The sequence below is a fragment of the Sturnira hondurensis genome, unplaced genomic scaffold (genome assembly GCF_014824575.4).
Source record: "Sturnira hondurensis isolate 20B ecotype Veracruz unplaced genomic scaffold, ASM1482457v3 Scaffold0008640, whole genome shotgun sequence".
Classification (NCBI taxonomy): domain Eukaryota; kingdom Metazoa; phylum Chordata; class Mammalia; order Chiroptera; family Phyllostomidae; genus Sturnira; species Sturnira hondurensis.
This window is the reverse complement of record NW_028081271.1, coordinates 11,882,947-11,908,523: the sequence shown is the minus strand read 5'-3', so window position 1 is coordinate 11,908,523 and position 25,577 is coordinate 11,882,947. Positions and strand designations below refer to the sequence as shown.

The 25,577-nt window shown below is 43.8% G+C and overlaps 1 protein-coding gene across 4 annotated transcripts in view; it reads right to left on the bottom strand.

Annotated features, from left to right (window-relative positions):
• DLC1 (DLC1 Rho GTPase activating protein) overlaps positions 1-25,577 on the bottom strand; it is a 345,892-nt gene that overhangs the window by 10,605 nt on the left and 309,710 nt on the right. For all 4 annotated transcript variants that reach the window (XM_037055279.1, XM_037055281.1, XM_037055280.1 and 1 more), the window contains 5 exons: positions 18,832-18,903; positions 13,894-13,975; positions 7,544-7,607; positions 3,536-4,962; positions 2,767-2,943 (listed from right to left, as the gene is read on the bottom strand). In XM_037055279.1, coding sequence (XP_036911174.1) covers positions 2,767-2,943; positions 3,536-4,962; positions 7,544-7,607; positions 13,894-13,975; positions 18,832-18,903 — 1,822 coding nt within the window. The remainder of the gene's footprint in view (positions 1-2,766; positions 2,944-3,535; positions 4,963-7,543; positions 7,608-13,893; positions 13,976-18,831; positions 18,904-25,577) is intronic.

The following is a 25,577-nucleotide window of genomic DNA, read 5'->3' as shown; positions in this document are numbered from 1 at the left end:
CCCCTTTCCCCACCTGGGGACTCCCTTTCCACTGTTAACCCTGAGAACTCGCTCTATGTTCTTAAGGGAACCAGAATGGGCTTCCTTACAGAATGGCGGTACAGGAAGGAACAGACGCAGAAGATAGAATGCAAGACCCTAATTAGGTGCTTCACGATGGAATTCGAAGACAAGTTCCCCATCACCATGAAAACGGAAAAGAATCATTTCTAAGTTCTCGATGAGAACCAACGTGTTTGGGGAAAAAAAGAATCAGATGAGGCAGGATGATGACAAAGCCAATGCATGCTGTTGGCCACACCCAGAACGACCAACTCCAGAACTCAACCATGGGGCCAAGCTAATGACCTGGCGTCAAACAGATTCTCCAGCTGATGAGCCCGGAGGACAGAACATCCTCGGGTGCCTAAAGAAAGGCGGAGAAGAACAAGGAGGGTTTTGTAGCCCGGCCCAGGCTCCCTGGAGCACTGAAACCAGGTCCAGCCCCTGCAGTGTAGGCGACAGAGGGAGACTACTGCCACTCACTGAACCCTGTCATGCTCTACAAACGACCTCTGTGAATGAGACAAGAAAGGGCCAGGACTATCAGGAAAAGACTTTTGTGTCAAATTTCTCCCTACTCCATGCATCCCACAATGTGAGGCTTTTACATTTAGTTTTGACTCACTGGAAAAACTGACCAGAACTCAAAAAGTGTTATGGACTTCCAGATTCTTGAGGGTTTGGTGGCAAGCGGGGGGTGGATAACTCAGAAATGAGAATGTCAAATATGCAGTTTTAAATAGCCAGCAGGGAAATAGGACTCTCCGCACAGAGGACCGTGGCAGGAGACAGACTGCCTGACTTCTGAGTACTGACCAACAGCCACGGCATGGTGCTGTTTATAGCTCTAGGAAAGGTGAAACTGAAACGCGGGGCCAAATTTGTATTTCCATACAGTTAAGTATACGGTGTCATGGCTATAAGTGTGCATAATACCCGCTTTGTTGGGGGAGCAGAGCCCAGCAGCGGAATGTGCAAAGAACACATTACGATCTCCACCGAGAATCTGAAGCATGTGGGGATAAACCGGTCAATACTTATTTCTGTCATTCAGAACAAACAACTTCTGTATTTAGCAAGGCTCACATAATAACTGCCTTTGAACAGGAGATGCTTTGATGCTGAAGTTAAACGCACTACGAGTCCCGGAGAGGGGAGCCCAGTGACGCTGTTCCGCTGGCTCTCCGGCCACTCTGGCTTGCTACAGAGCACAGCCAGTGAAATAGGTTGTGTCCCCATTTTTAGCAAAAACAGTAGTTGTGCAATTGGATAATAAACACTCAGATTAGTAAAGAGACCTAAGGATACCCCACTGACACCGTGGAATGCGCTGGGATGTCAAGCTAGAGACATTTCTCTGTTTTCCACTGATAGTAAAAAAATTAAGATGGGCACATAGTAGGTCATACCCATGACCCACCCAGCTCAACAGTTACACATACCAAGGGCTATATTTTTGTAAGTAGTTATGGATAGTTCATCGGGTAAATTTCATCTTCAGGTATATTTTACTCTATGATGCCTTAGACCAGTGAATTCCTTCGATTTATTATTCACCGTGCAAGAGTCTGTGTTGGAAACAAACATAACCTAAAATCTTTAGCACAGGTAGATTTTTGAGTGAGGTTTTAAACAGTCACATCAAAATGCTTTCTAAAAACACAACAGGATTTTAAAGCCATGTACTGTACATAGAGCATTTTAAAGTCTTCCTCGTAACACCTTATGATCTAAACAACATTTTTCCTTCCTTCTTTCCAAAATAGGGGGGTCTGTTTGGAAAAGGCCAGCCATTGTTTGTTAATATAATGAGGGGTTTGTATGACACCGATGTAACCTGGAAGCCAAGGAGAGTGGGCTGGAAGGTGTATGCACGAACAATGATGACTTCACTGTCTTAGTCAGTGGGGACAGGAGACATGTGTTCTGTGTGGCTGTGCATTCAAATGACTGAGCCAGTAGAGACACAAATCTGCATCAGATTTTGCATTAAGCTTGGACATTCCTTCATGAAAACTAATCAATGATTCGGAAGGCCGCAGCTATGGGCAACTGGTGATCTGCAGCTTCATCATGACAATGCGCCCACTGATGTATCACGTCGCGTGCAATTTTTTGGTGAAACATCAAATGACCCCGGGGACTCAGTCCCCCTACAGCCCAGATTTGGCACCCTGCGACTTCTGCCTTTTCCCCAAACTGAAATCATCTTTGAAAGGGAACAGATTTCAGACTGTCAATGAGATTCATAAAAATACAACCGGGCAGCTGATGGTGATTGGGTGACCTGTGTGAGGTCCCAAGGGGCCTACTTTGCAGGAGACTGAAGCATCTATGTACAATGTTTCTTGTACTTTCTTCCATAAACGTCTCTATTTTTCATACTACATGGCCGGATACCTTTGGGACAGACCTCCTATGACCTGATACTGCGCGCATATTGACCTACGGTGGGCTATTCCTATCTCTGGGAAGGAGACACCTGCACAAGTCGATGGAAGATCAATGCAGTCTCACCCCATCAACTGACCATTCGTCACTTGGAGGGCTGAAAACTCATCAGCCAGTCCTGGCCTCAACGAGGCAAAGGGTGACTGACTGCACCAGGAAGGTCAGCTAAGAGGTTAAAAGGACAGAACTGTCATATACTCGGTGTAGGGAGAGCCTCAGGAGCTGACCAAAAATATCTCCAATTACCGTTCACAGAGCAGTTTAAACTCTTACCAGCTGAATCCATGCTTATTAGAAGGTGTGTATTTCTCCAGCAGGGCCGTTAACTTCAGGAGCGAGTACTTCTGCAGCAGGTTCATCTGGGCCACAGACTGGCAGTTAATCTGCAGGGATACAGAGCTCAGGCTCGGCCGATGAGAGCTCTGGAAACTGTGCCACCTCAGCCTGTGCCTGTGAGAGAAGAGCGGGGCAAAGTCAGGGAGTCCAGGGCTCTTCCCGGGGAGTCACGAGGTCAGCAGGGGGCTGCCCACTGGCCTCTTAGCTCAGGAACCGAGAGGATGCACATTGAAAATAACGTAACATTTACCATCTTTACCATTTTAAAAAGATTTTCTTTATCTTTAGAGGGGAAGGGAAGGAGAGGGGGAGAAAAATATCAAGGTATGGTTGCCTCCTGTGCGTCCCCTGCTGGGAACTGGCCTGCAACCTAGGCATGTGCCCTGACTGGGAATCGAACCTCGATCCTTTGGTTTGCAGGCCCATGCTCAATCCACTGAGCTACACCAGCCAGGGCCATCTTTACCATTTTTAAGTGTGCAGTTCAGGGGCGTTAAGTACATTCACACTATTGTACAGAACTTACTTCATCTTCCCATTAAATGATATGCAGGATGCTAGGATTTCCCCGTCTGCCTCTTTCTTAGGCACTTCCATGGCTACGAATGCCAGACTTAAAATCAACCTATTTCACCTATACAACAAGCAGAAGCAGTTCTTTCCTGACTACCCTCCTGCAATCGAGAGGGGGGACAAAAGCTCTTACCTGTTGGACCTTGTCAGGGAGGCCCCCACCCCGGAATCCCTCCTCTCTGGGATGTCAGAGGGCTCTTCAGGTTCATTCAGTGAGTTGCCTGTGCTGTCCAGGTCACTGGGGGTGGCTCGGTCGTTGTCCACACCCAGGTGTATCTGTTTGGGGGAGGACGGGCATGGAGAGACCGAGTCCAGGGCTGAGTCCGAGTCTCCCTCATCTGAGAACTTCTCTGACCACTGGTTGACTATCCTCTGCATCCCATTCACATGGCAGAGGATGTCATCCAGCTCAGGGAAGATGTCCTCGTTCTCCAGGTCGGCCAGGTCACCTGAGCTGGAATAGAGGATGGAGCCTGGCACATTGTCATAGATGCTCAGGCGGCTGCTCATGGAACTGGAGGAGTTGCGTCTCTTAAGTTCCTTGGGGCTGTCACTGCTGTTTTCCCTCCTCAGGCTGATGTGGCCGGGGCCATGGAAGCTTCCGGTCCTCCAGTTCACAGAGCTGTTATTCCCCGAGGGAGAGAAACTGCCATTGGAGAGGGCCTTGGGGAAAGTGCCCGGCTTGTGATCTTCTGGGATGTAGAACACTGTGTCCTCTGGGTAGCTCCCTCGGTTTCTGAAGTTCTGTTCCACGACGTTGTTGAATGTGGACTGACTGAAGGGGTCAAAGCCCTCCAAGTACATGCCCACCCGCTTGTTGCAGGCGCTGAGGCTCCGGGTCCTGGTGACGGGGCTGGGCGTGCTGACGGCGCTGCTGGTCTCAGACTGGCTGCTGCTGCTACTGGTCTGTGTGGAGTTGGAAACGCTCCTCTTTCGTACCAGGGGGACGTTGATGTGGTTGCCATTGAGGGCGGAGATCTCCACGCAGTTCAGCTGCTTCAGCTTCTCCTCATCCATCCCCTCCTGCAGAATGGGCCCGCTGATGATCAGCCCCAGCTTGGAGGGCGCCTTGTGCTTGCCGTGGTGGGAGCCCTTGAGCTTTAAGCTCTCCATGCGCTTCAGCAGACTGCGCGTCTTGGACTTGGCATTTTTCTCGTGGCCTTTCATGCTAAAGCTGAAGCTGGACAGCTCCTTGGGAGAGGGCAGGCTGCAGAAAGAGTCATCATGGCCTACGAAGTTGACAGAGGAGGAGCAGACACTGATGACAGAGTTAGTCCGGGGTGTCCCAGTGTCCCCGCTGGGGGGCATGTGGGTGGGGAGACTTCCGGTACTGCTGAGGCTGCGGACAGAAGCCACCTCCTGGGGCTCGCTGAGGTCCGTCAGCATGCTTTCATGGCTTGGGGCATTCTTTAGATGGGGATCCTCTGGGGACCCAGGGATGGGGTCCTGCTTTGAAGAAAAGACGTCAAACTCTTCAAGGCGGGACCACCTCTTGCTGTCCCTCTGGAAAGTCCACTTGCCGCTTATTGCACAAGGCTCATCCTCATCTGAATCCTCACTCTGAAAAGACAGAATAAAGCCATGCATCCCTGGGACAGGCAAACAGCAGGGGGCAGGGCACATGCTGAGGTCCGGGGTTCGGGAGGCAGCTTATAATACACTGTCGGGGTCAATTCCCCCTCCCCTCCTTATTTCTTTATTTTATCACTTACAAAAAGAAAAACAACTATGCATGTGAAGAATGTAACAGGAAAAAGCCGCACTAAGTGTTTCAAGCTAAATGAGAGTTATTTTATGGAAACGCTGGGATCCATAGGCTGTTCTTTAATTGCTCGCAGAGAGACAGTAGAGATCTGCGAAAATTCCAGGCATGCAAAGTATTTTGAACTGGGGGCAGGAGCGGGTAGGGCTGCCTCTGCTCTGCCTCCAATTTTGCTGTCTGTTGATAGCGTGTGTTTATGTTCCCTTTTGCAATTAAAAGGGTAGTTTTCAAACACTAAGAAGAGTGGTAACTGAAGTCCTTAGCCACCCCACGCATTCACAAGCTCTCTGAACGGACTGGCAGAGACACCAAGCAAGGTAAGCTGTCACATGTCTTCAGTCCAGTACTTTTCACTCTCTTACCTGCTCTTTCCATTCCAACCCCCACCAGACACGTTGCACAGAGCACACAACGCACAAGTGTCCTGTGAGGTTTCAACCTCAGGACCCCCTGCAGGCAATTTCACAAGGCTTCCTAAATTCCCAGCCCTGACAACAGGCACTGTGCACCAATGCTAGGTAAGATCTTTGCTGATTATGCTCGATTTACGGGCAGGACTCAGGGGTATGGTGTAACACATGCTATTGCCCCTGAGCCTTTCAGAAGGAATGCCAAAAGGCACGCATGACTCAGTATGATGTCTATCTTCCCCACTGGTGTGGGAAATGCCACACGGCCCAAATTTCACACGACAATGAGTCAAGAGCATTAAACGCTGACTGTAGCCTCATCTGCACAGCTCAGTGGGCTTTGAGGCTCCAGTTCATTGGTCTAAAAGGTTTAAGTTCCCCAACAAGGCAACTTGTTGCAGAGACTCCAGGATAATTAAAATCTGTGCTCTGAACGATCAGAAGTATGTTCTTTGACCAAACTTATTCCTGTTTACTCTAATTTATGACACCGACTCCCACTACTACGCCCACCTCTTCTCTTAAGAGCTCATAAAAGGTCCTTACATTTCATACATAAAGGGAAATACCATCTGATTCAGTCATGTGTCACCACGTGACTAGAATGCGTGGGACTTCCTACCACCCCTTGTTTCCCAGTTCCTTTCCTCCCTTCACTCAAATCTCTACAGCTTTGAAACATACTCAACTGTTATGTATGGGAACTAGCCGTCATTTCTGCAGGGAGTAATGCTATGTCTACTACTGTGCCTTAAGCCCCACTCCTTTCATACGGAGCAGCCTCAACTACCTGAGGCTACGTTGAGTTAAGGAGGCAAAACAGGCAATCTGTTTAGATCAAAAATAGGAAACCTCACGGATACAGAGAAGAGACTGGCGATTGGTTGCCAGAGGTGGGGGGTTGGGTGAAATGGGGGAAGAGGGTAAAAGGCACAAACTTCTCGTTATAAAGTAAGTCCTGGGGATGTGGTTACAGCACGGTGACTATAGCTAATAATAGTGTATCGCACATTTGGAAGCTGCCAAAAGGGCAGATCTTAAAGTTCTCATCCCAAGAAGCAAAATTGGCAACTATATGTGGTGACAGATGTTTAACTAGACTTATAAGGGGAGACCCCAAAAGCCCAGAGTTTATTTATAAAAAATTGTGTATTTATTCTTACATGTTTAAACTTCAGTCCCCTTCAAAGTACTGTCCATTTGATGCAATACTCAAAACAGGTTTTAAGCTCATCGATTGTGATGCCTTTTAGTGCTTCTGCTGCTTTCTGTTTCACCTCTTCCACGTGGGCAAAATGTTTCCCTTTGAGGACTTTTCTCATTGGGGAAACAAAAAGCAGTCACTTGGGCACGATGGGATGAATAGGGAGGGTGGAGCACAGGGGTCATGACACTTTTGGTCAAAAACCCAACACTCAGCGTGGTGTGGCAGGTGTGCTCAAAAATCACCCACCATGAGATGGGCAAACATGTTGAAAAAATTAAAAAAAAAAATCACTGAGGCCGAATGCAGCCTCTCACAACAACTCCAGCTGGTACACTGACACAGATGGGTTCCTAGAACACTCACCTGGCAGGGGAAGCCTGTACTACAAGGGGACCACCTTCCAGAAGATAATTCTGTTTTGGGGGGTGCCCCTTGTAATTGTGGGGATCATTTTACGATATATACAAGCATCCAACTATTATATTGTACACCTGAAACTGATATAATGTTATATGTCAATTACATCACAAATTAAAAAAATACAGTAGGAAAAACAATTTATTGGCTGCCTGCAGCTATTGGTCTCAACTACATTAAGACTACAGAGTCTTTGGTAAACTCAATTGATTTATAACATTAAAAATGTCAATTTTAGAGAACAAGAAAGTACGAGTTTGAAAGCAAAAACCTAATACAGAACACATAACTGAGTTTCTGGTCTGCCCCTTTCCTCCCGCCTCACTGTCCATTTCATATACTCACTCTCTTCCGATGAGGGCTGATTTCCAGTTTCATCACCGCACATTTGTTTAATGTATTTAGGCGCCTACAGAGCAAAGAAATAACGTTAGCAAACACAGGACACTGCTGAAAGGAGAATAAATATTTTCCCCCGAACAGTTGATGTGTTTAGTGAGTTTCTTTGAATCCATTACTATCTATAATTTAGAAGAGTATTAGAAACTTTTTAAAAACTTGAGTAGCTTAAAAGTACCTTTAAATATTTTTTAATTCTTTTCATTTACATTTTATTTTACCATTATAGTGAACTGGCACAATGCGATATACGGTATTGGGCTGGACAAAAAGTTTGTCTGTTTTTTCCCCATAAGATGACTGTAGTAGCTCTTACTTGTCTTTCGATTCATTTGAAACCATTTTGTTAGGCTGAATGGTGATAGCTGTCATATCAGGGTGCATTTAAAATGATCAAAATTGGTGAATTTTTGTATGGCCATTTTAATATTGAAGGTGGAAGAAATACTCAACATTTTCAGCCTATTATGCTTTATTGTTTCAAGAGCGGTGAAAGTGCAACTGAAATGCAGTAAAAACAAAAGAAAGAACAAAGGATTTGTGCAATGTGTGGAGAAGGTGCTGTGACTGACCAAACCGGTCAGGAGTGGTTTGAGAGGCTTTGAGCGAGAGAGATCTTGGTGGACATCGCTCCACTGTCAAGCAGACTAGCTGAAGTTGACAGTGACCAAATGGAGACATTAACTGAGAACAACCAATGTGATACCACGTGGGAGACAGCCGACATACTCAAAATGTCCAAATCAACAAAATTATTGGTGAGAATGAAAAATGTGTCTTTTATTTTATACGAAAAAAAAAACCCATATAGGCTTCCTGGCCAACCCTGGCTTTCTGGCCAATACTGTCAGGGGCCTCTTGCTCTGCACAGGACAAACACCTCTTGACCCAGGAGCGGGTGGCACATGGAGACGAGAGACAAGTGCCAGAGACAGAAACAGCAACGAGGAACCAAGTGGGTTGTCGGTAAAACAAACACAGTGTTCTGTCTCGAGTCAAAATCCACACACAACAACAAGATAATTTTACTCATGTCTAACAAATAATAACTGTAGACAGCCTGTGAAAAATTTAGTGAGTTCTTAAAACAAAGATCAGTGAGTTCTTATACTGAAAGAAGTAAGAGCCCTCTTTAACATGGTATTCTTTTCCCAACTTCCTGTTTTAGTACAGAATAATGGTTGGAATCCTCAAAGCAATATTGCAAACGATCACTAATGAACTTGTGGACTGAAGCTGGAAGGGTCAAAATCTTACAGAGCCCAGAGTAAGCACTCGGATCAGATTCTTCTTTGGAGTGGGAGTCATATTGTAACTCTGAATGTGGATTTAAACTTAAGTGAAATTTCATTTCACAAGTGAAGTTAAATTTCATTTCATTTCAATGAAAATGAAATACTCAGAAAAAACCCCTCACTGGTATATAATGAAATAGCTGCGGAAAGAAACCCTTTACTTTCTGATATAACTGATATGGCAAAAGTGGGAAGGGTAGCCCATCAGGCCCCAATTCTGACATCTTCCAGATGGTTACCACTTCGTCTTCCTCAAATGAACCTTTCTCCCTCCCTTCCCCTCTAAAAATGAATAAATAAAATCTTTTTTAAAAAGAAAAAGAAAAAGAGGAAGAAAAAGAAAAGGAAAAGGAAAAGGAAAAGGAACGGATCTGCAGTTTTACACCATCAGTCTTCTGGGTTTCCCTACAATTGCCATTCTTCTGTTTTAACAGAATTACAGCATTTAATTCACCGACCATGAGACCTCTTCAAGGCTTTATTGTTTCAAGTCCTGCCCTTGCAACTTGCCTAACAATTTTGACACGCAGGAGGCTAGAAAGTTTTTTTGCCTGCTGATAAAGACTGCCTTTGATTTCACAGATTACGTGGTAGCCTGTTTAGAGAATAAACAAAGATAACCCAGAGCACCTATGATCAGGAAAATTCTCTCTGTTGATAGGAAGAGAAAGAAAACAAGTAACTAAGAAAAAGTCCACAGACTTCCAAATGAGTGGCTGTAAGGTCCCTCCCTCTCCAAGGTGCATCATTCCTTAAAGGACTTGTACCCACGTTGTTTTAGTTCTCAGTGTTTTCAAGGTTTAAAGAATCTGCACTGGTTACAGCTAGTCTTAGGCCTGGGTTTCATTAATCACACCTGGAACCAAACACCCACTTGACTTCATTTGGGCTTTAACGGTTGAGCGGTGTTTATAACCCAGTTTACTGGGCATGGAGGCCTATGGGGGTGTCAGAGGGGCTTACTTCACAAACTCGAGGATCGAGTCAAACAAAAAAGGCCCAGGAGGCCAGTTTTATAAAAGGTCAACATGATCTTTTTCTTTTAGTAGTGCCAAACTAATGGTCTTTCAATTTTCAAGCCTGAAAGTTACCCCCAGGGGTTTGTGTGGGATTGATTCATCTGCCCCTGCACCCATGACCTCCAAGCACACCCACTGGTGGAGATGGTACCTCCTTAGAGACAATAGTTCCAGCTACACCAGCTGGGGGCTCGTTCTGGGTCAGGTGCTATGCCTGTATCTCTTATGTATCGTTTCACCTCGGTCCTCACCACAACCCTAAGGTATAGATATTGTTACTGAGCTGCTTTTTACAGATGATGGAATGGGGGCCTGGAGGTCACCGATCTCATCCAAGGCCACTCAACTAAAACCCGGTCCCTCTAGGACTAATTATCCTAAGTGTGAGTCCTCAAACCAGTGGCAGAACACTGGTATTGCACCATCTGCCCAGAAGCAGGTGGTTCCCACCCCCAGGGCCCTCCCAGGGCTGGGCTGCACAGGAATGTGTGTCTTATCTGCTGGGCAGCTCCCACCCTGCTCTGAGCGGGAGGGAGTTGAGGGGTGGGCCATCAAAGGTTGGGGAGCCCTGCTGCTGGGAGCTTTAAGGGCCCTGATAAAAGCAGAGTAGACCGGGGGTCCGGGCCTCCCACTCCAAAAGGGAACAGGGAAAAAGTGCAAGAGAAGAGTGAGAAAAGAAAAAGAAACAATTTTCGGAAGACCTGACAAATAAAAGTTGTTCCAACTCTTTTGGAATTAGTGCAATTACTGGAACAAACTACCTGCTTCCCTCTTAATAGACCAGAAATAGTAACAAAGTTACAATCGACTAGATGGTGGGCTGCTCTGCAAGGTTTAGGCATTTCGAGGGCTGTTTTAGACCATTATAGTAATGAGTATTTATTTATCATTGTATGGTTGTTGTCTTATTTATGCAATTCTTTGGAGAGTATTTACAGGAGGAGTCAGTTGTAACTCCACAGGAAAACAGCGATGTGGAGTATTTTTCAGGAGAGAGAAAGCTTTAGAGGGAGAGAGCAAGAACCTCTCACAAGAGGTATTTCAGTAGCAGGTCACAGTTTGGGCATTGTCTGCATGGGCTTCAGGACAAGCCAATCGCTCTCAATGTTAATACTGAATCTGACTCTCATAAGCTTGGCTTTACTATTGGGATTGGATTAGACAGCAGAGCTAAGAAGACTGGGACAAAAGCCAACCTCTCCAAGGAAACCAACGGGTAAATCCCTCACCAGTGTGAGTGCAAGAATGCTGGTTACCATTCCAAATCCAAAAAACAGAGTAGTTCCATAATTATACTTTTGGTTGTTACCAAATTTTACATTTAAGAGAGAATCATCACCATTCTCAAGAAAACTTTAAGTCTACCAGTCTTGTGCCCTAACTAGACTATATTAAGAAATCAGTTCCTACCAGATTTTTGACCAAGGGAGCTATGAAGATCTGCAAGTGTTAAGTGTACAAATGTTTATAATGACCTTTAAACAAGGCACTGGTGTGTGCACAGGAGCACCTATAACATCTCTGTGTGTGTGCACACGTCTGTGTTGGGAGCCTGGTTGACAGGAAAGGAAAATCACGGAAGAATTATTTTACTTAAAGTAAATTAAAAAATATCTTAAAGCAAAAATATTAAATACTCAATCTTTGATTAAAGCAAAACGTCAACTGAGTTTCTGTAGCGATATGAGCATCTGTATTTAAAAATCAACTGCTCAAAACACTGCAACAAAGCAAAAACTCAAAACACACTCCAGATCCACGGTCTGCTGGCCCCTGAATGCCATGGGCTGAGGACACGGGAGAGGCCAGCAGCAAATGAATGGATACAGCACCATCAGCTACTAGGCTGACGGCCCAGAACCTGTTGGCATTTCGCAGGAGGGTGCTCCCACTTTTTCCTGGGATATTGCTGTAGGCCTCTCATAAGCACAGTCATTTTCCATGAAAGAGTCTATTTCTGTGAACATGTGAACAAGAGCCCTTGGGTTTTCCATTACAAACAAGTCGACGACTGTCACCGTGAATTCCAGAGATGTGTATGCATCTATTTTAAAGAAAACCCAATCTCAAGCCTTTCCCCACGTGCTCAGTTTGGCTGTGAGATTGAAAGCCCGCCGACAGCCCCCATGGCATTCCCTTCTCACACGTACGCTGTGAGATACTATTTCACGCCCCAGAGCAAACCCAAGCCTGGTCAGAGAACGCCATACACAGACCAAGCACTAGCTGTTCTTAGGCTTTTCACAAAATACCCAGGAGCACCGATTTCTCTCTTTCAACGGGAGGTAGCTTCACCACAGTCAGGTGTACAGAGGACACCCTGCCCCTCAGTGCTGGGAAACAAAATTTCAAATGGATGGTTCTTTTAAAAAAAGTATTGAAGAATCTCATTGGGACCTTTGGGGCTGCAATGCTGCAGTGGTATTTTTTTGTGACCTACGGATTCCTATGCCGTTGCTGCTGGTCGGGGGCCCACTCACTAAGTGGCTTCACATGTATGAAACGGATAATGTGATGCAACGTGTAAATATTTTCCAAGACACGTCGTAGGAGTGGCCTCATTTCTACGTGTTATCACCGATGATGGATTGAAACTAAATCAATTCTGCCGCACAGCTAAGCACAAAAACATTTAAAAAATGCCTGCAGTAGCTCGTATTCCAGATGCTGCCTCCCTCCTCCCTCGACTGCATGCATTTTCATTGCAGAGGACACACCTCTGACATTACGTACTAGGGCTCGGGGCTTGGGACAGGGTTCCTTTCAGAAAATGTGCACGAGCCCTGGACATTTCCAAGCATTCACTGACTTGGATCTGAAAAGTCAGTGTTTCTGTGGTTAATTAGGGCATTTTTTTTCTTTCTTAAGCCAAGAGAAGTAGTCCATTCCATCTTCCATTCGAAACATCCTACCTATTCTTCCCTAAAACCACTGCTTAAGTTAGCCACCTCAAAAAATATTGTATTATGTAAGAAAGGCAAAAAAAAGTACTTTCACAGTACTATTTTTCCACTGCTTTCTTTGCTGAAAAAAGTGGAATAAATGCTGGATATGTCCTTCTTAGTAATGTTTTTCAAAGTTAAATACTGAAATTAAAAAGAATTTAATTTTATAATCAAATCAGCATGTAAATTTTGTCCATGTACAATTTTTTTCCAGAACCCAGTTTTTACGGTTTTATAGGTTTTGAGAAAAATGAAGAAGGGTGAATGGCTTAAAATGAGCAAAATGTCTTGGGGTTTGGAAGGATGATCAGGATCCCATCATCGTCTGCTACACGTTTTACTACGTGCACTGGGACGAAATGCAGCCTGCAGGTCCACCAGCACGGTGAGCAGGGCTGACTGGCAGTTTGACGCTCCATTCAGGTCAGTGCTCATTGGCTGCCTAACCTGACTGCCTAGCCCCTGTTCCTGAACAGCTGGGCTGAACGACTCTACCTCTACCGCCTTATTTGATACTATTGTTACTGTTTTGCACCTGGAAAAGCAGAACAGGTTCAGAGAAGCTTTTCTGGAATTCAAGCAATGTTCCCTCCTGACTCTAGTACGTCACCGCCCTCTCCCCCAATTTATCCCTCTGAATGTGTTATTTCCATTCAGTCGGACAGCAGCTTTGGCTCGGTTAGGGTACCTGGCTGGGCAAGGGCAGTCAATCACACTGCCTTTTAAAAAATCCTGTTCCAGGTTTTGGAACCATCTGGGGTTAACTGCCCGAGCAATCATATGGTATCGAATATGCAGTGGTATTATTTGAGTACCTCCTAGGTCAGTGTTATTATAATAGTAAATAGTAGAATTTTACTTATCTTAATTAAAAGGCCAATGATTTATAATGTAGTAAATCCCTATACCCATTTGCTAATCAAAGACCTAACATAATTAGAACAAAACCAAGCAAATACCATCTTGGCGATAAGCCCAGTGTTTTTTTTAAAAATAAAAATAAAGTAAAATAAAATGTTGGAGACATTTCCACTTACCTGCACAAAGCCTCAATGGCATCTCTGTCCAAAAAGTCATGCTCTCTCTTCACCAAGGAAATATCGATAGGGAACAGGAGATCTGAAAAGACAAATACACAGAAAAATAAAAGCAAATGCATTTATTGAGCACCCTAGGTTCCTGCCAAACTAATCCAGTTTAGCAAGGAGTGGGTGGGGGGCACAGAATATTCCAAAGTACTTTTGAATACCTACTGTGTGCAGAACAAACACCTCATTTTCTAGCTATCAAGTGCTCTGGAAGAGAACAAAGCAACTTAAGATAATTCTGATTAGTGTCCTAAAGGAGCTTAGAATCTGAAGTGGTTTGGAGACTGAAGTATCTCTTCTGGCCAAAGTTAAGTGGTTCAAAACCCTCTTCTACCTTTAAACAAATCAGCAGGCCATAGACCCATGCTATAAATTATAATTTAACAAGAAGGATGATCCCTTTTCATGTGGTTGGGTTTTTTCTTTTTTTTCCATGTGTGTTTTTGTTCACATTTGACCAGGAAAGAGGTCGCGGAAAACTGGGCCAAGGCAAGATGTTAAGAGCAATGGCAAGTGGTGATAAACTCAATCTATTTGCAAAACATCAAAAGCCAGAGAATTCAGGATGTGCTGTTTTTAAACACTTATTAGCACTTCCATTTGGCTTTTTAGGAGTTTAAAGAACTCCCCCTAAAACAGAAGGCCAGTAGAACAACAAAATCCCATATCCCTTAATCTGTAGACAGTTCAACACTGTTGGAATACTGAATTCCATCAGAACTGAAAAGCAGAAAGAGAGTCAACTCAATGAATTCATTTTCCTACTCCTTGTTGAAAAATCCTCCTTGAAAAGTCCAAGGAGAGGAGGGGGAAGAGAAGCAAGCACCGCTAGAAATTTATGACAGCTCTCGAAACGCCATGAGATAAAAGCATGTTACTCTTCTTCGGAGGTCCAGCTATTAGGGGAAATAATGGGCCTCCCCATGTATTACAGATGCATCAATAAGTAATTAATTTTCTAGCGATAACACTTAAAAGTACCTTCTCTGATTTACAATGTTGAAAACCAACAAAATGAGCGTTAGAGTTGATGCTGTTTTTCTGAAGGCTAGATTTCGATTACTCATCCTGTTCTCTGAATGATAACATAAGAAAACCAATGAAGGAGCTACAGCCCAAGGATTTATGAAGAAACGGATGAAATTTAGTATTACAGGATTATGTCTCGTCATTACATTACAGACCAAGTCTCTTAGGCAAATGATCAGTGGCACCAATACGGTGGAAATAAGAGGGACTTACAGTGAACGTGAACTCTCAGTAAACACAAGCAAGGCACACTGCAAAGATGTTTACAGATTGTGCCTTTGAATTTCATTGTTAAGACATCAATAACTCTATCGAATAACCACACTGACATTAAAGGATGTATTTTGAATAGTTCCAGAATAACATCAGATCTATGAATGTAAATTAAAAAACTCACAAGCCTGTTAAATGTGTATTAGACAGCAACCATGCTATTTTAGCAGTTCCTAACGTCATTTACCCAGGGCTATATTTTAGATTACCTTCACGATTCAAATTAATTTTAAAATTCTGCTTTCACAAAAATTCTAGGGTCGATAGGGGTTAAAAGCCAGAGAGGAATAATATAATTAAATCAATAATTTTCTCTTTTTGCCTAAACTCCTTCCTAAAATATGATGGTTTACCAATGTATAGAAGAAGTTCTCAGAGTTCTTCAGGTTAGGATTTAAACTTCCAGCTTGGACTTCAAGGCAGGAAGTAAAAACTGCCAAGGACCAAAATAAAGCTGAACAGGAAGACAAGGAATGTGTGGGCTGGTGTGTGAAGTGTGTGCACTACGCACCCTGCATGGAGTGGCAGGAAGGAGGGGGAAAATGACAGGCCAGAGCAATATACCTCCAAAGTAGGCTTATGCTTCAACAAGACCTGTAAACACCAAGGGACCCCGAAACGTAACCTGGGAAATTCAGTCTGCGTTTGGGGATCTGCGAAGACCTTAAGACAAGGACTGGCACTGGGTTTCGGCAAACACACACATCACAAGAAAGTGCTGTTTGGCAGCAAATCAACCCCCAAAATGGACATAATTGAAGGAAATTTCATTTCTAAACAGGAGAACAAAAGGAACAAAGCACAGCCCTGTCTGTGACGGCCGCTGCAAATGCAATCATGTTTGCCATCTCCAGTAGAGCTGTGAATTGGAAATCCAAAAGACTAGGGCCCCTCCCCACAAGTCCTGCTGGAGGACAGATATTCTCCGTGCTGATGGGTAAAGATAAGCACCTCCTTCATTATAAACAGCAGGTTAACCAAATACCATAAAGAAAGAAAAAAGAAAAAAGTAATTGGAGATATTCTCTGACATGGAGCAGCAGTAAAATATTTTTCCCAGTCCAACATTAAAACACAATTCTGAATCATGTTCATGGGAAATCATACATTCAATCTGGGCTACAATAAGGAAGACCAGATATTGTAAATTTGGCGGTGAATTAATTTGGCTGCGTGAGCAAGGGAAAGAAACGCTATCTATGGTCCCTGACTGACGTGCCCCACCCCAGCCCACACCTATATTCCTCTTCAAGGCAACCTGCTGATCATGCCTAGCACTTCCAAGTTTACACAGTTTATTCGCTCTTGGTCTGGGCTCATGCAATTCTGCTCATGTATTAAAGAAGGTCAGTAGTGACCCCTAGCTCCAAGGCAGAGCCCACTGCCATTGTTACAGGAAGCAGTTTGCTTGTCCTATTATCCTAGAAGGAGAGAAGAACTAAAAACACGTTTTAAAATCACTGTTTTTAAAAAAGATCTATTTCTTTTTAGAGAGGGGGAAATGAGAGAGAAAGAGAGGGAGAGAAACACCCATGTGAGAGAGAAACATCGATGGGTTGGCTCTCATACGACCCCCAACCCGGGACCCAGCTGGCAACCCAGGTGTCTGCCCTAGTCAGGAATGGAACCGGCGACTCTTTTTACTTGGTGGGATGACGTCCAATCAACTGAGCCACACTGGTCAGGGCTAAAGTCACTGTTTATTGTGAGGAAAGTGAACATCCTGATGGAAAAAATTTTAGTGCCATCATTTCAACTGGATCTTTTACCTACTGCCTGACCCAGTGGGCTGTCTCTTATAGTATCTCCTTCTTTCTTAATGGATGAAAAAGATAGAGTTTTAAATGTAAATCAACCAAAATTATGCTTGCTGTTTGAAATTCTGATAGTCCCTTAGAGTTGTTCTTGGAGGCTTAAACTGTCTGGTTTTTATATGATGTGTAGCATTCTCCCCTTGCTGGTGCGGAATTCATACTAGCTGCTCGATCACTTAAATGGATGTCTGCGTGAGTGAGAAGTGAATGAATAAATGAGAGACACTTGGTGTGGTCATCTCGGTGACATGAAGGAAACAAAGAATGCTCAATCTCGTAGAAGCACTGAACTGAAAGTCATTTAATTTACTCCCAATTTGGGATCACTTCTCACCCAACCTTTGCCTGGAAATTATTCCTCAAATGGAGTTCACGAGTTCACAACTATACATTATGTTTCAATGACGTGATATGGAATATCACACAATTCTCATTTATTTTTTGGTTTCCACTCGATTTAAATTTTCCTTTCTTCTTAAACATTTTTGTTCAAGTGCGATACCACCCTCACTTAAACTCCCAGCCCATTCCTGTCGCTGCACCTCCACCCCTACAGGGCAGGCAGAGGCTTGGTGAAGGCTGGAGACTGGGGGCGTTCCTCATCCTCGCCCCCAGCACCTCAGCAACCCCCAGGGCCCTGATGAGGAAATGCAGCAGTGAAACCTCAGCCTAGATCCTAATCATTTTTTCAAAAGGTCCATTTTTGTTCATTACAAAATGGAATGCCACAGAAGAAATCATATTCATGAAATGACAATCCAAAGAAAGTGAAGAGCCTAGTTACAAACTGCGACACTTGGGCAGTGGAGGCTTGCCCTTTGGAATAACGAACTCCTACAAATCGTGAAGAAAAGCATAATCAACTCTGGGAAAATCGGCAACAGATTTTACAGAAGAGCAAACAGATACAACCACACGACATAAAGAAATACGCGTCCTATCATTAGTCATTAGGGGAATGGACGTCAAACTCTGTAAGATATCATGTCATATCCCTTTGGTAAAAATTAAAGTCTGGTAATATCAAGGGTTGAGGATATGTGTAGGAGCGAAAATCAGTACATTTTTTTTAAAACCTGCATTATAAAATCAAATATACATACTCTGTATTGCCCAGTAATCCTATTACAAGCCAGCAATAGGCTTCCATGCAAGATCAGTTACTGCACATGGACCACAACAAGAATATTCAAAACAGCACAGTTTATGCACGCAAAACAGAAAACCAAAGTGCTCCCCTGAGTGTGGATAGGAATAAACTGTGCCACAGCCCTGCAATGAAGTATTTATTACACGGCAGTCAAAGCAGCGCAGGGGGCGCACAGAATGGAGAAATCGTAGTGTAAGAAGTGAAAATATTAAACCCTACAAGATTACATAGAGCACAATAGCCTTTTTTATAGAGGAAAAATAAGTCTAGAAAAATGTATTTTAGGAAAATTCAATAAAACTACCTAACATGAAAGCAAGAACATGGTAAGCAGGTTTCAGGATGATGGTGACTTCGGGTGTGGCAGCGGCAGAGGGACCCCTGGGGACATGCGGAGGTTTTTATCAAGATCCTAGCTTTTGTTTTGAGTGGTGGGGGTCTTAGGTGCTTGCTATGTTATTTTAGTGAATGAAATAGTTCAGTAACTAATAAAGTATCTGAAAATAAACCATAGATCCATAATAATTTTGAAGCAAGGATATAATTATGTTAATTAAAAAAGAAACAAACAAACAAAGAAACAAAAAAAAAAAAAAGAAAGAAACAGTGTCCCTGGCTCACCTTCGTAAAGCTGTGCGTACTGGGGGAAGCCCGTTGCCCGCAGCCAGTCACAAGCTTCTTTGGCTTCAATTTCTGCAACAGAACAGAAGACAAAATTGTCAGTTGCGTGTATCTTCACATGCTTTTTTCCTTAATAAATTGGTTTTGTTATATAAGCAGAATGTGGATGTTTGTTGGTCACAAATAAGCCAAAAAGGAAAAAAAGAAAAAAAGAAAACCCCTTCATTCAAATGGTTTAAAATTTGGTGCATTTTTTCACATTTTTTAAAATGCACATAATTACTGTCTTTCCTTTTTTTTTTTAATAAAAAAAGAGGGGTCTTGGCGCTTAGACCCAGCAGTAAGTCACTCTGTGCTGTGTCTCTGTTCTGGTTAGAAAAGACGGTGAAGATAGGGCATATGAGAAAGCTGAGGGATTACATGAGGCATTTGCAGTCTGGCTGGCCTAACTTGGTTTACTTTTCATATCAACAGAAGGCCACCAAGCACGCCTGACACCCCGGAAGGGAACCAGCCTGACCCGAAGAACAGGACTCCAGCCACCTGACGGGACGGCATGTTGAAGCCCCAGGCACTGGGCAAGGTGGAGGTGCGGGCCGTCAGGTGTCGGGGCATCAAGTCCATAAATCCCACAATTCTGGGAGGCCGAATGGCCTGATAAAGGTTCTGTTTCCCCGTGACGAACATCTTGTGCATGGTACTGATAAGCAGAAAGGCCAAGAGCTACTGACACATTCTGTTCAAACTCCCTCCAGCACATGGTCACAATCCCATTCAAACGGACTCACAGAGGAGGTGAGGGCACATTCGTGAGTTTCTCTGCACAATGAATATTCTTTCAGTTTCTCTTCCCCCTTTCCTTAGGCCATCAGACTTCTTAGGTATGGAAGGACAGTCACCATTATAAATGCCTCAACATTGCTTCATCTATTCCAGATGCAAACCTTCACTTAGCATCTCTCCTCTGAGCCAGATGGGAGCCTATCTTAGGGGAAGTACGTATCTTAATTTCGTTTAGTAACTGTAAGGTTTCAAAGCATTTTTTGGGTCTGTTATTTCAAGAGATCCTGGCCTTTAGAGGAAGGTAATTCTGGACACAGGTAGGGATGTCCTTACTGAGCAGGCCGAAGAGAAAAACCACCTGCTGTCTTCCGACGCGCTAGTTAACACCCAAACCACGCACAGTTACGGCCGCAGAGTGGAAGCAAGAGGCATGGCAAAGTTTACAGCCACGAATCTTATCACGAAAGCTGCAGCATTAAAGACCAGATTCTGGGCTGAACTGGGGAAGAAGGACCAAGTGAGACAAACATGTACGAGCCTTGATGTTTGTACTGAATAACCGAATAAACAGAATTGTCCGCTGTGAATTATCTGTGCTTAACATTTTTGTCATGTATTTATATCCATACGTTGTCTCAGAAAAAAGTTGAGAAAGCTTTATTTTTAATTATTTAAAATAGTTTATTTATTTGAGGGGAAAGGAAGGGAGAGAGAGAAGGAGAGAAACATTGGTGGGGGAGATGTCAATTGGATGCCTCTCACATGCCCCCAACTGGGGATCTGGCCCACAACCCAGGCATGTGCCCTGACTGGGAATCGAACTGGTGACCTTTTCATTCGCAAGCCAGCCCTCAGTCCACTGAGCCACACCAGCCAGGGCAAGAAAGCTTTAAATAAAATCATAAAATAAACATTTTCTAGAAAACCATATTGCTGGAAAAATATACAAAAGCTCAACATTTTATTTCAAAGAATGAGGAAACTACTTTTACTCTATCTCTATGGCCCCTGCTGAAAAATAGATACGGGAAGGAAAAAAAAGGTAAGTGTTTCTTTTTTAAAAAGTATTTTAAATAACTCACTTTTCTGACTATTTAGAGGTTACTTCTGTTGAACAGATGGTTGGACATTGAACGGTAATAGACTGTTGAAGAATAAATGTCCTTGCTTTCCTAATATTTTACTTAACCAGCGGCGAGTAACACCAGGTCACAGTGCACACACAACAGCCTTACTCAGACACGGCTCGCCAGCCAGCACTGACTGCCACTTTTTCAGAGCGTGGTCCCAGTTTTCTTATTAAAATGGCTTTATGCCAAGAGACATGGAAGATATAAAGGGCTATTTTTCTAAAAAATCTTGACACTTATTCATATAATGTTCTTACAAACTACAAAGTATTGTCACATATATTACTGATTGAAGGGGCCAGTGATGTGGGGAACTCTCAGTGCCTGTCGCTGTCTTGTCACTCTCCTACCCATTTTCCACCACCAAGGAAATGAAATGCCCCAGAATTGGTCTGAAAAACTGAGTCCCAATCGTTATTCCTCTTAGGGCCGATGATTCGAAAACAACAATGTGAACAGGTGAAGATTTGCTTCTCCAGCAGAAAACTGAGTTAAAGGCTGACAATGGCTAAAAAGTAGTATTTTCAAGGACTGCAGAGATCCCCTAATTTTATCTTTCCCTAAAATAGATGAGAATCTGTCTTTCCTTTAGTTATGAAACCATAGGAAATAGGGGAGCCTATATCAATTTTACAGTGAAATAAATTTTTCCTTTCCTTTCATAAGCAACAAACCGACATCCACATCCCAGTCAGCTAGGGAACACCCTTTCATCACCTCCCTGATTTCATTACTTTTCCTTTTGCTTCTGAACTAAAACGAAAACTCCAGGTTTCCAATTCTCTGCCCGCTCAGAGAATCTATCCAACCCGGCTCATCAAATTTCCCAAGTTACAGTCCTGATCTTGTCTCTCCCCCACAAACTTCACTGGAACTCCGCGGCTTAGAAAATCAAGTCTGAACACCTCCGCGTGGCTTTCAGGGCTCTTCGTGTGGCGTCCCACCGAATTTCTCAGCTGCCTATACTCCCTCTATACTCCAGCCAAAGTAAACTCGATGCTCACCTTCCCACACGTCTCTGACTACTCTGGCCTGAGATGCTTTCCCATCCACTCAGTGTCAACGTTCGCCCATCCTTCAAGGCCTAGGTCAAATGCCGTCTCCTCTGGGCAGTCTTTCTGGACATCCGCCCTTCCCCCGCTTTGTCAATGGCTAACTTTTTTTTACTGAGTGCTTACTATGAGCGAGGCACCATCTCAGCACTTAATGCTCATTCATTCATTTATTCTTCATATTGGTTCTAAGACACGGATTAACAGTATTACCCCCGAGATATGCAGGTGACGAGATAAGCAGAGAAATAACTTTTCCTTAAAAATGAGCTTTTGTTACATTCGAACGCCACAGTGGAATAGAGAACTAAGACTCACAGAAATGAACAGGATAGGTTCTATCCTTAAAAACATACTCCAATAAACAGCATTCAAAATATCAAAGAAAACCATGCACGTGTGTCCTTACTTCGGTCACGAGAACCCCCCCACGCCTGGCTTTTGGAGCCCTCTAACCGGNACTTTTCCTTAAAAATGAGCTTTTGTTACATTCGAACGCCACAGTGGAATAGAGAACTAAGACTCACAGAAATGAACAGGATAGGTTCTATCCTTAAAAAACATACTCCAATAAACAGCATTCAAAATATCAAAGAAAACCATGCACGTGTGTCCTTACTTCGGTCACGAGAACCCCCCCACGCCTGGCTTTTGGAGCCCTCTAACCGGCCATGAGGGTATGGCTCTTCCCTCGGTGCATGTGAGTGGTGGTGGGAACACCGTAAGGGCGATTTTTGAAAAACATGCCCCACCAGGCCAAAATGCCGTCAGAAACTGAAAACACAGTGGTGAGACGTCAGTTTTCTACCTGGGTTTTCTCTAGGCAAACGACAGACAAATGTGTGGAGGAGGAAGCTGGAAATTTTTATTGGAATCAGCATTAGTGGCTGGCTGGGTTAGATGACTGAGGTCCAGGCCCCTTTTGTGTCTGACTGGGAACCATTAGGCCTTATTTGCACACTTCCTGGCACAGTGGGATGACCCTCTCTTCCCCTCGCCCCTGAACAGTAAGTGAGGCCGAAATTCCCCAAGCCCGTCATCATTCTGTTAAACTCGCTGTTCTTAGCAGGTTGAGCAACAGTAATTGGGCGGAAGCAGGAAGTGATTACTTGCACCTCTGTCTGTTGTCCTCACAGTGGGTATTTTCAGGGTCCCTGACTTCTTCAACAACATGCTACCAAAATCAGAACTCAAGGCAAATGCTGCCCAAATTTATTTCTTCAACAAAAGCCTAAGGAACTGGAGGACTAATTCAGACAAAGAACTCTGACTTGAATCCTTTTCTCTTTGCAGTAAATAAAAAGACCTGCCAAACACACTCAGCTGCCAAAGACTGGTTATCAGGGGATAGGTGTGTAAAACGGATTCTGGCTGGAGCAAGTCAGATAGCAGGATCTACTAATTAATATTTATCAAACCCTAATGTTACCTAATCACAGCGAAGATTTTGACTGGCAACTAGAAAAATTCCTATCCCCACATGTCTTAAAAAAATTCAAAATCTTTGAATCTTTTTTGAATCTTCTGTGCACATTCTGAAAGAAGCCGGCAAGGATGCTTCTGAAAGACCTGCCGGTCCCCATTCAGTTCCTAAGGCCACCTGGCCTAATAGTGGTTGACTCAAACCCACTGTCAGGTATGTTCCAGGACAGGCACGCGTTTAAATGAAGCCAATGTTCCTTCCTTTCCCTCTTCACTCCATGTTTGTTTATCAAACACCTACTAAGTATGTTGCCAGCTGTGCACAGGAACAGTCAAAGACGCAGGTTCTTACCCCGAAGCAGGAAGCCAAATGGAAAGGTAATTCACAGTTGAGTACATGGTATCTGATGATCCTCTACTCAGGGTGAATTGGTTTCCTGAGGGCTATTCTAAGGTCCTCGTGTTTGCTAGGTCCCAAGTGACCCTGTCCAGGCAGCACCAATGAGTTACTACTTTGTAAGTAAAAGCCAGAGGAAGTACTAGCCATGGCCCAGGTGCCCTGGCCCTCACTGCACTCTGTCAGCCCATCCCTCTCGGGCTCAGGGATCCAGCCACACTGGCCTCTCCTCATCCACCCTGTCCCCTTTTCCTGCCTTACTTTTCCTTCTCCCAAAACATGTGTTAGGTTTACTTTCTGTCTTGCCCCTCTATAAGCTCCAAAAAGGGCAAGCTTCTTTGTCTCTCTTATTCTCTGGTTTATATCCCATGGGCCAACAGTGTGGGACACATAGTAGTTGCTCAATAAATAAATATGCCATAATAGATTTTACCTTGTAACCTGGCACATGTATGTATGCAGGTAATGTGTATATACCCACATGTTCATGTACAAAAACACAGGTGTACGTATAAGCATATGTAAACCTGAAATGAGTTTCACTGAGTAACCCAGGTGAAATATATGCGGCCTTATGGTTTTCCTGCTGTGCTTTGGAAATCTTATTTGTTATCTACCAAAGCAAGCTATCTGAAATGCAGTATTTTCGTGCATAGCTTTTCTGTAAGAAGGAAGGAAGGAAGGAAGGAAGGAAGGAAGGTTGGTTGGTTGGTTGGAAGAAAGGGAGGCTGAGAGGAAGGAAGGAAACTAAGGAATTCTGTACAGTACAGAGAATGTGATGGAATGAATATAAGAAAGACCTGTGTGAATTCAGAGGTGGGAGGGAGCTACTTCAACACATGTTTTTGTTCTGCCTTTATTTTAAAGAGGGTTATGATCTATGTAGGATTAGATGGCAGAAGATATTCAGAGTAAAGACACAGAATCAGCGAGGTGGATATAGATGGGGAGGCCCCGGTGTTTGGGAAGGAATGGCAAGCAGTCGGATTTACGGTAACACAGAACACAAAGAGAAGCCACGAAGTGGGAAGCAGGTCATCGCAGGGAGCAGGTAAAGGCACCACCTTCCCCCGTCAACCCAATGAGCAACCAGCTTGATTTCCTCAGATGTGAAATGGTTTTGCCTCGGAGTTTCCCAAACTCTTTCTAATAATCAATCCATCACAAAAGGAGGGCAAAGTACTATCTGGAACAGGTCAGGGAAAAATCCACTGTTCAGTTAAGTGGCTTTATGCAAATAATCTCTCTGGACCTGTTTTTGCATCTGTAAAACCTGGACTGCCACAAGTTTTGCAGATCCCATGGGTTTGGCCTCTGCAATTTCCTTTGTGCTCAGTTCCCTTCTCACCGACGACCTTAGGAACAGGTCCTATTTCTGCTGCCAGTTTTCCAGATTTAGCACCAGTTTCACTGAGACATTCTTCCCTCAAAAAAATCGGATCAATCCTAGCTGCTCTAAGTCCCTATTTTGTAACTTTACTGCTTATTGCTGAAATGTCTAATTTTTTAAGGAATTAATTTCTTGATTTGTTCCATGAAGCCTATGTTCCATGAAGCCTTTGTTCCATGAAGCCTATAATATGAACATCCTATGTTCGTATTATAAAGAACTCATAACCTTACATGTTCTTGCTTATGTGTCTGCAGTCCTTGAACTAAAATTAATCTTTAAAGGAAGAAAAACAGTTCGACCCACAGAAAAACTTTACTTTGCTCATTCATCTTTTATGTCTGTATTTCAGTTAAAACAGCATCCTGGCTTCTACAGGATCTGTGTGCATTGGGTGCTGAAAGGCATCTTGGAGCTTTGCATCTTTCCTCTTTACAAATGAGGAAGCTGGTTTGGGTTTAGCTGGTTTGCTGAAGATTCCAGAGCTCCTTTGCTCTTGCTCACATGTCAGAGCATTTTCTGCACCCACAAAGATCGCCCTCACTTCTAAATCATGGTGCCCCCCCCTTTTT